We start from the raw sequence: 12,945 nt of genomic DNA on the forward strand, positions 1-12,945 counted from the left end.
TCAGTGTGTCCAATAATGAAAGACAGGAAATAAAGGAGCCATCTGAAGTTCAGGAACTAGTGGGGCTGTGCTTAGCCCATTGGTGTTGTTGACAGCTACCACCACAGGGTGGCGCCACTGAACTACTTTTTTTTTTTAGTACAATTTCTATTCTACCTTTTTTTTTAAAATAGATGTTTTGTAGATTTACCTATAGAACGTATAGATACAGACAAAAGAGCCAATTTATGCCCTTTAAAAACATTTTATTTTCCACAAGTCGGTCGTACACATAGCAAACTGTATGGTATAAAACAAGTAGAAACAGCTGCCACAATCATTCACTTTTTGCAAAGGTTTAACTTACAAAGCATACAGCATGGGACAAATAAGCTCCCAGAATGATCTAGCAATGCAAAATGGAAAAGCTCTTACACACTGAAAACCTATATAAATTCTTAAGCAGCATAGCTCTCAGCAGAAATGCAGGCTACAGCATGGCACAAAATGCACACTGTGCAAGTAAAGACATCTTTGAACCAAACTGAAGGGTGTCAGCATGGATAAAGGTTATCAAACCACATACATGTATCACCATGATACCCAGTGCATAGGATGTAATAAATGTCAACAAATGCCTCACACTGCAAAACAGAGCATGTGTCTGGCAATAATACTTGTCAAGCATTTGGATATAGCTAAGTAATTTGAAAATCCTACAGTACAGACAGCCATGGTATTTTTTAAAAATGTAAAACAAAAACGTTGCTGAATGTTGCACACAATTGTATCAAAAATAGCCCAGCTCAGATGGCATACTGCTTTGACTGTTTCTTAAGGCTCATAGACCTTTCAGTTTGTGAAATTACATGTGTCGCTCTGTTGTTGAGGAGCCTGCACTCATGAAGAACATCTGTGGAAAGAAGAATCATAATAAGGATTACTAAAGTAAAGCACAATGCAATTTGACAAGTGGTTACATGCACCACTTGATAAATATTTCATATGGTGTCTTACCGTTAAATTGTTTGTAGGCTTCTTCAATAATGGTATTATTTGACCTCTTTATCTCCCAGTAAGTATCTTCCACCCATGGTCTGCAATCAGGATGTTCAACAAGCTGCCCATTTTTACATATACCAGCTAAAAATTAAGAAAAATAAAATTAAAATTACTGTCTTATCAACAAACTTTTAGTTGTATTCAGAAACAACACGTCAGTGATGCCACTCAAACAATTTAGATGATTATTACATGCAAGAGGTGACTCTGTATTAACAATTTACCAAATATGATATACAAGTATACTATACCTTTGATGGTATCGTCAATATCTTTACATAACTGGTACAAATCACTCCCACGTCCGACCACTCGTTCACCTATAATTTAAGCAGAAAAAGACTAAAGCTCTTTAGATATATTGAGTTCAATACAGTACATTGCACTGAATGTGTTACCCTGCAAAATAACTATCTTAAAAAAAAAAAAAAAATCTTACCATCCAGCACTTTGATGTTGGGAAACATCTCAAGAACTACAGATCTATATGATGAGTTTCTGCAAACTGAAAAAAGGGTCATTGTAAACTCCTATTCATTTTCTATCCACTTTGTTTACCATCAAAATAGCTGAAAATTACCTGGATTAGTGTAATTGTAGGTGTTATCTTTAAGACGTATGCTTTCGAGCTTTCTCAAAGACTGAAGGCAATAAAGGCTATCGATACTGTTAAAACATGAGATGCAAGAAGATTTCAATGTATTTGATATATATTTAAAGATAGATTTTTTGTTTACTCATCTGAGGTTTACATGCAGTTAGAGATAATGTATATGAAAATATACCTGTTTATGACATTACCAGCCACATTTAAGTTTTGTAAAGCATCACAAGTACGCAGAGGTTCTGGAATGAGAAAACAGAAGAAAAGTAATCCTGTATGTACAAAACTCCAACTCCTCTTACAGAGTGATTTCTTTGGTATGTATTCACTAAGCATAAAAATATGAGTTAATTGCACCAGAAACCTTACCTAAATTGGAAATCCTGTTGGAAGACAAGTTGAGCACTAAAAGAAGCCGAAGTGATCCTAGAGGGGCTAAATTTGAGATATTATTTCCCGAGAGGTCCAGTCTCTCTAAATTTATACACTCCCCGATGCATCCAAGGTCATGTATTCCTGTAAGACAATGATTAAATATTATTTTTTTAAAAACTGCAACGTTTAAGATCAAAATAGTATTGAATTAATTTCATCTTACCAACACTTCTCAATTTGAGAAACAGTATAGACTCCAAATCAAATTCTCCTGAACGAGACTTGAGCAGCACAGCAGTAATCTTCTCAACTTCTCCATCTGAAATAATCAGAGAAATAAGACCGTAGCATAGTGAAGCACAACATTCACATCTCCATCCTCATATATGTAACTCAAACACAGACTCTTGAGTCAGAGCTACAAAAGAAAAAAAATGCTGGAAGCGTCGTGTCTGTTCTGTTTACGGTGGAATGAGCAAATAACTCATGCATTAACCCCCAAATAATAAATACTCATTCAAACATTTCATGAATTTCATATCTGGCAGCACACTGAGATTTTCCACAGCCATCTCATAAACAGGGGTCATAAACAGACAGATGTGCTGCTGTTTGTGATGGTATTTGTTTGCCAGTTGCATGCATGAATAACAACTGGGAGAGTTATATTTGGTTTACTTTCCGTAGGCTAAATCAGTCCTCAACTCTCAACTTCCATGTTTTTCATTACCCTGCAGATATGAGACCGAATCAGGGCAGAATCACTGAGAGAAATGTCTGAACTGATAAAACTCTATTTATGTCTGATATATATTTGGATTGGCATGAATACAGGTTTTTAACATGATGCATAAATTATAACTTTGGCCATAATTGGTACATTATTAAATGGGGAAAACGTCTATAGATCCATCTGATATATAAATACATAAAAAAATATTGACTATAAGTGACATGGACATCTTAACATTGACCAGTTTAATGTTTGTAGCTAATGTTGGTAGCTACCTGTTTCTTAGCTATGAGCGCTGCGAGGGAACGGCTACGTGATTCATAATGATGATTCAGCGAGATGAAGGTGGGTGGGTTATTTAATGAAATGGTAATTATTCTACATTTTTTTGATGATGACACACGCAAAATTGTGCGCACCGAGGAGTGCGTTGTTAGCTAAATCATGGACACGGCTAGCTAACCGCTACTGATTAGCATAGCGATGTAGCAACAAGCTATCCATCACAACTTACCTTGGTCCTTATCTCGCTTATGGTCCATTGCAGGCAACTTTGCCTCTCAGAAAGCTGCCTATCGTAACTGAAATGATTTAAACAATTCAGTTAAAAGGCTAGGTGTTGGTTGTTTTAGGGAAATGTGAAACTGGCATCTGTCCTGGGGTGCAGTCAGGACACGGTTACTGTAACAGCAGGCAGGTGGATGAGACGGACCTCAGTCTGCAGTCCAGCACAGGATTAGCACAGAGGGAGGGAACAGTCTGTCTGGAAGAGAGGGATGCAAACATGGAGGAAAATACTACTGCAATTATTGGATGGATGGTCCTGCAATGCAACAGGTGCTTGGTTGATCAAAAGTTGATGTTTGATGGTTTACTGCAGGGTCTGGAGCTGCACCAACTGTGTTAAAACCTCAGTTTTTTGGATGATGCATGAAAAAACAAAAGGTAAATTGTCATATGAGTGGTGGATTGAGCTGCTAAGAATTCATAACCGTTTATATTCTACTGGTAATCTACTCAAGCTTCAATAAAATACACAATCATGGGGTCATAATGAATAAGAGGTGCTGTAGTTGCTAAATGAGTTAGAGATGTCATGTGTTTACATGCACAGGAGCATCCCAGCCTCTTCCAGGTATTTCTGTATTATTTATTTATTACTCCTATTGGGTTGTCTTCTCTCCGTGGACGTGGCTGGTGATACAGATCCGTTTGCAGTGTTTGGACAGTGCACATCCACTGGGACTCGCTCTGTACTTTTGTGTTGTTGTTTTTTTTTAAATCCATATACCTTCTACATTTTTGTCTTCAGGATGGACAAATGTAAGAAATAAGCGCATGAGTGATATATTTTTGAGACTTTCTTCAGCGTCGTCGACCCATCCTGTGAGGGGTCTTGGACTCCGTCGACATCTTAAATGCCTTTAAGTGTGAAAAGGCTTTGGACGTTCAGTGATTTGAATGTGTACAAGCAACAGATTACTTGATAAAGATGGGTAATAAACAAACCATATTTACTGATGAGCAACTTGATGCCTACCAGGTAAGCGTGCATGCCAGATTTGATCTACATCACATTGGAGAACATTCTTTATTTTCAGCTACACATTTGGTCTGTTATTTTCTGCACAACGTACAGTCTCTATGCTTTGCATGTTGAAATAATAACTTGAAAATGGATTTAAAAAAAGCTAAGTAAAGCATGCACTGTCTCATGTGCATATGCATGGCTGGGCTTCACTGTAACTACAGTAAAATATGCAGACAATTGTGTTGTGTTGAAGAGAAGTGATTTCACACTGATGTTTGGTCAGGTAGTTGCAGTATGTCTTAACACTGACATGTACTTCTTATAGGCTAGTATCCTCCTGAGACCCAGCAATGCATTTTTGTCCTTTGTAAGGGACAAATTTTACAGCTTTACCTAACAAAACAAGCATTAAGAATTACTACATAGGACATTTAATAAAAAAAAATGTATCTGAAAAAACTGTTGCATCATGCTGTTTCCAGTCAAGGCAATTATTTAATGTAAAATAAAGGCAAAACTTTCACTTTCCTGGGTCTCAGGATGTTAAATGACATTATGTGGTTTTGATTTCATTGCACACTCTGGAAATCTTGTTTTCTATCTCAGACCTCTGAGTTCTGAGAATATCTGAGTTCCTTTTTCCTGCTGTGTAGTCCAAGTTCTAGAAGAAACATAACTTTATCTGCACAGGTTTATCAGGTGATTAGGTGTGGAATTAATAATTCACACCAAGCCAGTGTGATGCACTGTGAAACTCTACTCTCAGGAGACTTCTCAAGAGCCTCTCTGGTTACTCCTGCTATTCTTTAAAAGTCCTTATTTGAGTTGTGTTGTCTCCTGTTTCTCCTCAATCTTTTATTATCTAGTATCAAAAATTGAAGACATAATTCCAGAAAATATGTTACATGACTGACGATGAACGTAAAGTTTATTTAATAATAGCTAAATTCAGAGCTCAAGCCAAAAAACTCTTTACTTTTCATTCTACAATTTTTCAATCTGATAGAGACTAATAGGCAAATGCAACCTATTAAATATCACTACGAATAGGATTACCATTTACTCTGAAGGTCTATGTTTTTTTAATCGCATTGCCTGTAGAGTGCTAGTGGCTGTGCTCTGCTTCTCACACTCAGGAGCACAGCTCAAACAGAGACAATACAACAGAAATGTGAGTTGATGTGGTTCCAGTAGGGCTTTTGGATAATACAAGTGCCAACACATGAGTGTCAGACAACACCAGATCATGTTCCTATGCATCATCGTTCCTATTGCACTTAGCAGGTGACAACACTCACACATCATCATTTAAGAGACACTGGAGACCTTTACGAGCTTTTACACTGAGGGTTGGTCACGAGGCTCCAGAGGATGTGTTTTGTTAATTTATGTGGCTCACTGATGTGTCATTCAGAGTGTTTAGGCCTTTTGAGATACAACACATAAACTAGTCTACATGTTCACATTCATTAGATGTATGATGTTGTTACTCACATGATATGTTTCTGTTTTTATGCAGGACTGTACTTTTTTTACCCGCAAAGAAATCCTGCGGTAAGTGTTGTTTCATTCCTATACGTTTTCTCTTTACCTTTCATCAGTGTTTTGTCATCTGCTGTGACTGAAAGATAATTTATACCTCAGCATAATATAGAATCTTTGTGTAAATCACAAAGCATATTTTTATTAGAAGGGATTATACATAGTACTACTTCAGACTGTGTGAAGCAGAGAATCAAACTACATTTGATTCATGTTAGAGTAATTAAAAGTGTGTGAACATACACTTTTTGTAAGCCATGCTAAACCATTGAAGCAAACTGCATCCAATTCAAGTAACTTAATGCTGACATTGATTTCATTGGCAGTCGTCACATGTCATTTTGGCTGTGGTCAAACAGGGAAATAATAAAAAATGCATGATAAAACTATTAGCAAACTTAATGACAGTATGTTATACAAACTAGCACAGGTTGTTTGCTTCTTATCAGATCATTTGCAAAGACAACAGTGAATTTAAATCAAATGTCATATAAAACCAAGTGAGAACAAGCTTTTTACAGTCACTAGGAGATATTGTTTGATAAATGCAAATATAAATGCAAAGCAAATACTGGAATTAATGTTTTATTAGTTACAAAATGTAACTATGAATGGCACGTGATTATAGAATTTTTTTTCAATATCAGAGATGATCTAGAAGCTTCTGCCCTATACCACAGGATGTTGTGTAAACCTTTGACAGTTACGTTGACCTTTTGACAATGGTGTTGTTTTTCAATGCAGTCAAATGAAGTGTCACATTTCTACCTCTCTCTGCATGTGCAACTGAACCCTCAAAAAATAATGGATCCAATCGAAACCAAGTTAATGCTGCAGGTCTTGCAGTTTGCTGGAAGGGATTATTTCTCTCTACCCGTCACTAACCTGCTACACAGCAGGCATAAATTAAACAAATCACTCAGTTTTCTGACTAATGGAATTGACCTGTCACACTCATGTTTCAGTATCTGTTATCAGCGGTTGTCATTGTTATCAGATTAAATAGCCACTTAAAGAGATTAAATTTAGAGGTTTGAGAAAGTTGGATTTGACAAAATTTCATGATGGAACCTTGTAGCCTACATCAAAACAACATGACTCAGATATGTTCAGAGTAATTTACTGAAGCAGGAGTCTTTGCAGTGGACACAGACAGGTGAAAACCCACAGATTTTGTCATTCTCCCTGCTTATTAAAAATTTGTGTTCTTTTCCTCTTCACTGATAATGAATTTGACGTTGAATTTAAGGCCAGCATTAGACTAGCAATGAAAATGACAATCAGCAGAGGGTGGAATGGAGCCCTGCACTTTACAACCCTCATAAAACACTAGTTGTTTCTGTTTCCAGCTGCAGCTGTTATGGCACAGTTATGTAATGTCAAGGAAAGAGCTTATCACGGATGCTTAGAAGGTCAAGCCTTAACACCAGATATTAACATTTTATTGTTTCAACCTGGAAACATCATGGATTTATATTAATTATATCAGTCACATGAGATAAATGCGTTGGTGAACAGGTCAATCTACTCACTAAACTTTCACAATCTAAGCTGTGCCGTATAAACACTCTCAAAGGTCACGGTAGATTAAACTTGCTGTTTGCTTCCTGCATTTTACCAGTGAAACCCAAACATTTTAAAAGTTTATCTAATTTAATTGAGGTAGGATTGTCCTAGAAGACTGTTGTTCCTGTTGATGGATGGCACCATAACACAGCATTATTTAAAGAGTAGTAGAGGGAGAGAAAGCTGCTGATTAACACTGATTTGCTGACATCCTGAGTATATCACTGTGTATATATGTATGTATATATATATATATATATATATATATATATATATATATATATATATATATATATATATATATATATATATATATTACAGGTTGAAGGAATTAGAATGAAAAACAATTAACAAAATATCAGAGAGAGTGATTCCATGCTGTTTCAATGAGGATTTGATTCTTCAGCCTATTTCTTCATCTTCTGTTGAAGGGAAAAAAATGATGTACATAAATAAAATCTAGAGGTTTACAGTTTAAATGAAACATTCCAGTCAGTATTTACTGTGGAAATGGCACATTTTTCTCAGTACTTGACGTTGTGTCCATTATTCTGACAAACAGCACTATTCATGAATTACATCATCTTCATTTAAGTTTACTCAGTGGAAGTAAAATCAGATTATCTTTTTAGTGGTCAGTACATTGTTTTTTGTAAAATTAAACCTTAAACATAATATTTTAAAGTGTTTTTTTTATTGCAGGCTGCATGGCAGATACCATGAGTTGGCTCCACATCTGGTACCAATGGACTACACCAATGACCCTGAATGTAAACTACCTTTAGCCTTGATAGTAAATATGCCAGAGTTAAAGGTACAATATCCTGTTTTTGTACTTTCTTCACAACTCTTTTCAAACAGATCAGCCTGTCTTACATCTTCATTTTTACTTATATATATATATATATATATATATATATATATATATATATATATATATTTTAACCCTCTGTTATTTGTTTTGAATTTTGACATGAGAACGCATTAAACCCAACATGGCACATACTGCTCTTGTGGGCTGACACTTGATCAATACAGACTCTCTGGTCTTTCAGGGACCAGAATTGATTTTTAACTGCCATCATCACAAATCTGATTGTACAAGACAACACATTTTTGAGCTTATGAAATTTAATGTGCCATGAAATTATCTACCTTCGCAGGACTGCATTTCCTTCTATTTTGAGCACATCTTCATAGAACTTTCAGAAAATTTAAAAATGTCATGTTGTGTAACACGACTCATTACATTATCTCCGCATTTTCCCATATATATTAAAAATGAATATAAAAGGAATCCATGGTCACCAAGAATTTTGCACAGATCCTGTAATGTGCTTTTCATCTGAGTATAATTAATTCCTGTCTGTAAAAATGTCATAGTTAAGTCTATGAGGACGACAGAGGTAAGATGGAGACCAGGCTAGGCAGGATTGATGAGGCTTAGAAAATGGTATTTCAGAGATTTATTATCATAAATAAATGCATTTTTGCTGAAGATGGAGTTGACTATAGTGCAGCAACTGATTTCTTTGACTTTAGTTTCAGTATGTGATTGCAGTTTTTACCAACAGGGATTGGTAAAAGCATTTGGCAAAGGCACTCGACACAACAGCAGGGCAGCAGGATGTGGTTCTGACTCATTTGTTATGGCCTCGGCTCCAGTGTGAATTTTGTGTGAAGTTATGTCACATCAGCTAATTATAAGTGATATATAAAACCCCTTCTAGCAACTCACAGCGGAGCGGCAGAGTAAAGTAGAAAATATTGACTTCACCAAAGAACAAGTCAGCTTTTTCCTGTTGAAGAATTTCCTATTGTTCAGCAGAAGTACTCACATTTAAACACAGAAGTGACGACGGCAAATTGTCGTGAAATGATTATAATTTTTTCAAGATGTTTTTAATGATTTTTCCATGTCCGAACAATATGCTGCACTCATTGTTATTAATTTAATTGTTACATTAAAAGTAGGGAAGGAGATCCTGGAAAAATGGTTAGAGCAAGCTACATTTTGAAAATACACAATTCATAAGTCCAAACCCCTTTCTTCAGACTTCCCCTCGAAGCCACGCCTCCAGAGTACTGGAACGCACAATGCCCCCCCCAATTCATTCCGCCCCTCCCGCTCTTACGATCCACCCCCTGGTCCGTGTATCCGTGCGTAATTCTGAATTCAAGTCTGCAGGTACGCCTGTTCATCAGTATATTAGATTAGAAGTTGGACTTTTCACTTGTTATTTTGATACATGTTCTAAGTAATCTATGGCTAGTAAGAACAGCTGATTGCAGTAAGACTGATGTCAGGCTAGCAGCCCACTAAAGTTTGCTTTGAACGCCGTAATCTATGTATTTCACTATTATGTTTTGTCAGCAGAAAAGCCCCAGCTCATACCTAGCTGGCTAACGTTACATTGCCTAGTGATTTATGTTAGTGACAAACAGCCTGCTGGTGAATTTTACATCCTAATATAGCTAATATAGACTAGACTAGACTAATACGGACTCTGGCTTTGTTTCCTGTACAAGTGCTCCAAGCCTCTGAAAATGTGCAATTCGTGCATGAAGAGGGGTACGCGTGGAAGGGGGAGGGACAAATGGCAGTTGAGTTTGATAGACATATCACCATTCAATCATTTTGATGGGTCGATTAAAATTGTTGGATGGTGTTTTTTCAGTCCTGTCTGTTCCACAGGTGACTACATTTTTTTTATTTTTATGTTTGAGCATTTAATTAATTGGTTGCAATCGGGGTATGAAGGGGATTTTAAGTAATATAGTAAAAAATGCTCCAGGAAAACATGTCCTACCCTACCTTTAATGTGTAAAAACATTTTCATTCATCTTTCTAAATGTTATCTGCAGGAAAATCCATTCCGCAACAGGATTGTAGAGTCTTTCTCAGAGGACGGGATGGGAAATCTCAGCTTCAATGAATTTGTGGACATGTTCTCAGTGTTGAGTGAGATGGCTCCGAGGGAACTGAAAGCCATATATGCCTTCAAAATATACGGTGAAGACATATTTATAGAATATACATAATAATGTTTGTAATTTCAAACAATGTGCAGAAGTGAAAAGTTTTCATTCTTTACTGCCCGTAGATTTCAATGTGGATAATTACTTGTGCAAAGAGGATCTGGAGAAGACACTGAACAAGCTGACAAAGGAGGAGCTGACTCCAGAAGAGGTCGAGCTTGTGTGTGAGAAATCCATCGAGGAGGCTGATTTGGATGGAGACAACAAGCTGTCCTTCGCTGACTTTGAAAACATGATAACTAGAGCGCCTGACTTTTTAAGGTAATGCACTTTTAGTGAATAGAAAAGTGCTGATTAAAGAGAAGCATTTGTGTCATGTTAGTTTTCTTTCACTTTATCTAGTGGTAATTAAAATCAGGCAATGCATTCATACAGAAGTACTGCAGTACAGTAGGAGGGCTACTTTAAAAAAAAAAAAAATTCTGTTTACATTTTCATCAAAGTATGCCCCCACTGGAATGATAACAATTTTCTCTGTTTCTATTAATTTAGTATTCATAGAGTAAGTCTCTGTGTTTGCATTCATTCAAATTCCCTCTGTCTTCACTCCAGCACCTTTCATATCAGGATCTAAAAGGGCTCTGTGGAAAGTTTCCAAGGTGGACAGTGTGGATTCTACCTCCTCTGTGTGCGGCCACAGCACATCCATCAGTGGTCCTTATGTTATCCTGCCGTTACTAAATCCTGCTCAGTTAAAATGCACAGAGATGCATAAAGGAAGGATGAAAGATTCTCAGGACTCTGCATCTCTTAACAGATAATAGAATTTAGTTTTCTATTCATCAAACATAAAATGTGATCTTATTCAGCACTGAATAACTGATCAGATGAGATATATGTATTCCGTAATAGTAAAATGTATATAGACTTGCTGCATGTTGCACATAACCTGAGTGTTGCCCTAAAATGACACATTAGATATGTAATATTTATATCACAGAGGACAAAGGCTGAAGGGGATAGAATCACAGTATTCGCATTAAGGGCCTAAATATAATTGTCTATCTGAGCTATGCAATATTTTTAAACATATGTAACATCTGATCAGCGATATAAACCAAGGTTATGTTTATGCTTCAGAAAAAGGATTATGATGACAATCATTTATATCCTACTGTTTGTCAGTGAATGAAGGGCTCTGCAATCTGAACTCACTGTTCCAGCCGTTATCATGAGATGTTTGTCATATGTATGTACATTTTTCAGTATTTAATAACCTAATGCTCTTTGTCTTACTTTAAATAAATGTTTTCCTTTGCTGTCTGAGTGAAGTGGTTTGTGAGAATATTTGTAAAGGGTTTATGTAAAATTGTGAATTAGAATCCAGACCTTTAATACACGAGGGCTCAGTGCCCCCCCCCCCCCACCCCCCCGTATTAAAGTGCATCAACTAGAATGACTTTCCTGACCTGCAGCTTTACTGAGTTCAGCAATATCCTGTTCATATAACCAGTTCATCTCATCACATCCACCCATAAAGATCAAGCAGAGTGCACAATAAAGCCTAGGAAGTGGCTGTGCCTGTGCATACTCTATTATACAAACCATAATGACTTGTTAAGCAGAATGTGATTATTTGGAGTGAGCTGCATCAGCATTCACAAGCACGATTACATCTGGTGCTCACAGTTAATCTCAACTGGGAAGCTGGGGGAGCTGTTCTCTTTCAGGCTTGTTCATGATTAACTGGGTTTGCATTTCAGGGCGCTTTGGTACAGATTTGCATCGGGTGCATTTTAGGTGTGATATTAAGGGCCTGGGACTCTCAGAAGCTTCACTTCCTTGTCGCTACAACAAATACAAAAACAGTGACAACACTGGAATTGGAGCTGTAGACTGAATATCCTCCACCTGAGGCAGTGCACACTGACAGAGTCTGTTAAGCAGTGTGCAGCCATCAGAGCAGCCAGTTAATTCTTCATTCTATTATCTCCAGCTCCCTTTATGAGAGCACTATCAAATATTCAGGGTTATTCAAAGCTGATTGTGTGGCTTCATTAATTACTGGTCTCACAGAGAACATCTGTTAATTATGATTTCCAGCAGGGAAGCTTCTGGTGCAATGTGATATTGAGGCTGTAAAGCAGCCATTACTATAAACAAATGTGTCCAAGCCTGGTCGGATATCCTTGAAGCTCACACTGATTTCTCTCCATGAGGTCTCTTTTGCTCTAATTTGATCTGATTTAAGGGCCATTAGACTCTCAAAATGTGACAGTCATGGGGGTTTTGCAAACTGCTTGGTTGAAAACATAAAGGCAGCATGGAGGTTAATGCTGATTTTGAGAATGTTCTCTTCAGCTTTGTTTTTAATAGAATAGAATAGAGAGCATTTATTGGCATTGTATTGCAAAACAGCAATGAAATTTAGAGTGGTACTCCATATGGTGCCACAAACAAAACAAAAAACAGAAAAAGAGAAAAAAAAGATATGTACATCCACATTAAAACTATCTTGCACATTCACCATAAAAACAACTCGTACATTTTTCAAACCCCATTTAAAACAATAGA

The 12,945-nt window shown here is 36.8% G+C and overlaps 2 protein-coding genes across 3 annotated transcripts; one reads left to right on the top strand and one right to left on the bottom strand.

Annotated features, from left to right (window-relative positions):
• Nucleotides 1–228: 228 nt before the first annotated feature.
• On the bottom strand, nucleotides 229–3,457 carry lrrc61 (leucine rich repeat containing 61). Its single transcript, XM_030136033.1, has 9 exons — nucleotides 3,268–3,457; nucleotides 2,244–2,339; nucleotides 2,015–2,161; nucleotides 1,827–1,887; nucleotides 1,622–1,707; nucleotides 1,481–1,546; nucleotides 1,293–1,361; nucleotides 997–1,122; nucleotides 229–892 (listed from the first exon to the last, which is right to left on the bottom strand). The coding sequence occupies exons 1-9, from the start codon at nucleotides 3,293–3,295 to the stop codon at nucleotides 786–788; spliced, it is 786 nt and encodes a 261-aa protein (XP_029991893.1). The 5' UTR covers nucleotides 3,296–3,457; the 3' UTR covers nucleotides 229–785.
• On the top strand, nucleotides 2,352–11,694 carry cib2 (calcium and integrin binding family member 2). 2 transcript variants are annotated; one of them, XM_030136035.1, is made up of 6 exons: nucleotides 2,352–3,098; nucleotides 5,804–5,838; nucleotides 8,095–8,206; nucleotides 10,258–10,405; nucleotides 10,497–10,692; nucleotides 10,984–11,694. In XM_030136035.1, the coding sequence occupies exons 1-6, from the start codon at nucleotides 3,093–3,095 to the stop codon at nucleotides 11,003–11,005; spliced, it is 519 nt and encodes a 172-aa protein (XP_029991895.1). In that variant the 5' UTR covers nucleotides 2,352–3,092; the 3' UTR covers nucleotides 11,006–11,694. The 2 variants fall into 2 exon arrangements, with proteins under 2 accessions (XP_029991895.1, XP_029991894.1); XM_030136034.1 differs by lacking the exon at nucleotides 2,352–3,098 and adding an exon at nucleotides 3,505–4,296.
• The last annotated feature ends 1,251 nt before the right edge of the window (nucleotides 11,695–12,945 follow it).

This window comes from Sphaeramia orbicularis, chromosome 6 (assembly GCF_902148855.1).
Source record: "Sphaeramia orbicularis chromosome 6, fSphaOr1.1, whole genome shotgun sequence".
Taxonomy (NCBI): Eukaryota; Metazoa; Chordata; class Actinopteri; order Kurtiformes; family Apogonidae; genus Sphaeramia; species Sphaeramia orbicularis.

Bases quoted from the DNA above. Each gene is read 5' to 3' on its own strand.
- lrrc61 (XM_030136033.1), bottom strand. From the start codon at position 3,295: ATGGACCATAAGCGAGATAAGGACCAAG. The intron at 2,162-2,243 runs GTAAGATGAAAT...ATTGTCTTACAG, and splicing joins TCTCAAATTGAGAAGTGTTG to GAATACATGACCTTGGATGC. The intron at 1,888-2,014 runs GTAAGGTTTCTG...TTCTCATTCCAG, and splicing joins CAACAGGATTTCCAATTTAG to AACCTCTGCGTACTTGTGAT.
- cib2 (XM_030136034.1), top strand. From the start codon at position 4,246: ATGGGTAATAAACAAACCATATTTACTGATGAGCAACTTGATGCCTAC. The intron at 4,297-5,803 runs GTAAGCGTGCAT...GTTTTTATGCAG, and splicing joins AGCAACTTGATGCCTACCAG to GACTGTACTTTTTTTACCCG. The intron at 8,207-10,257 runs GTACAATATCCT...TGTTATCTGCAG, and splicing joins TAAATATGCCAGAGTTAAAG to GAAAATCCATTCCGCAACAG.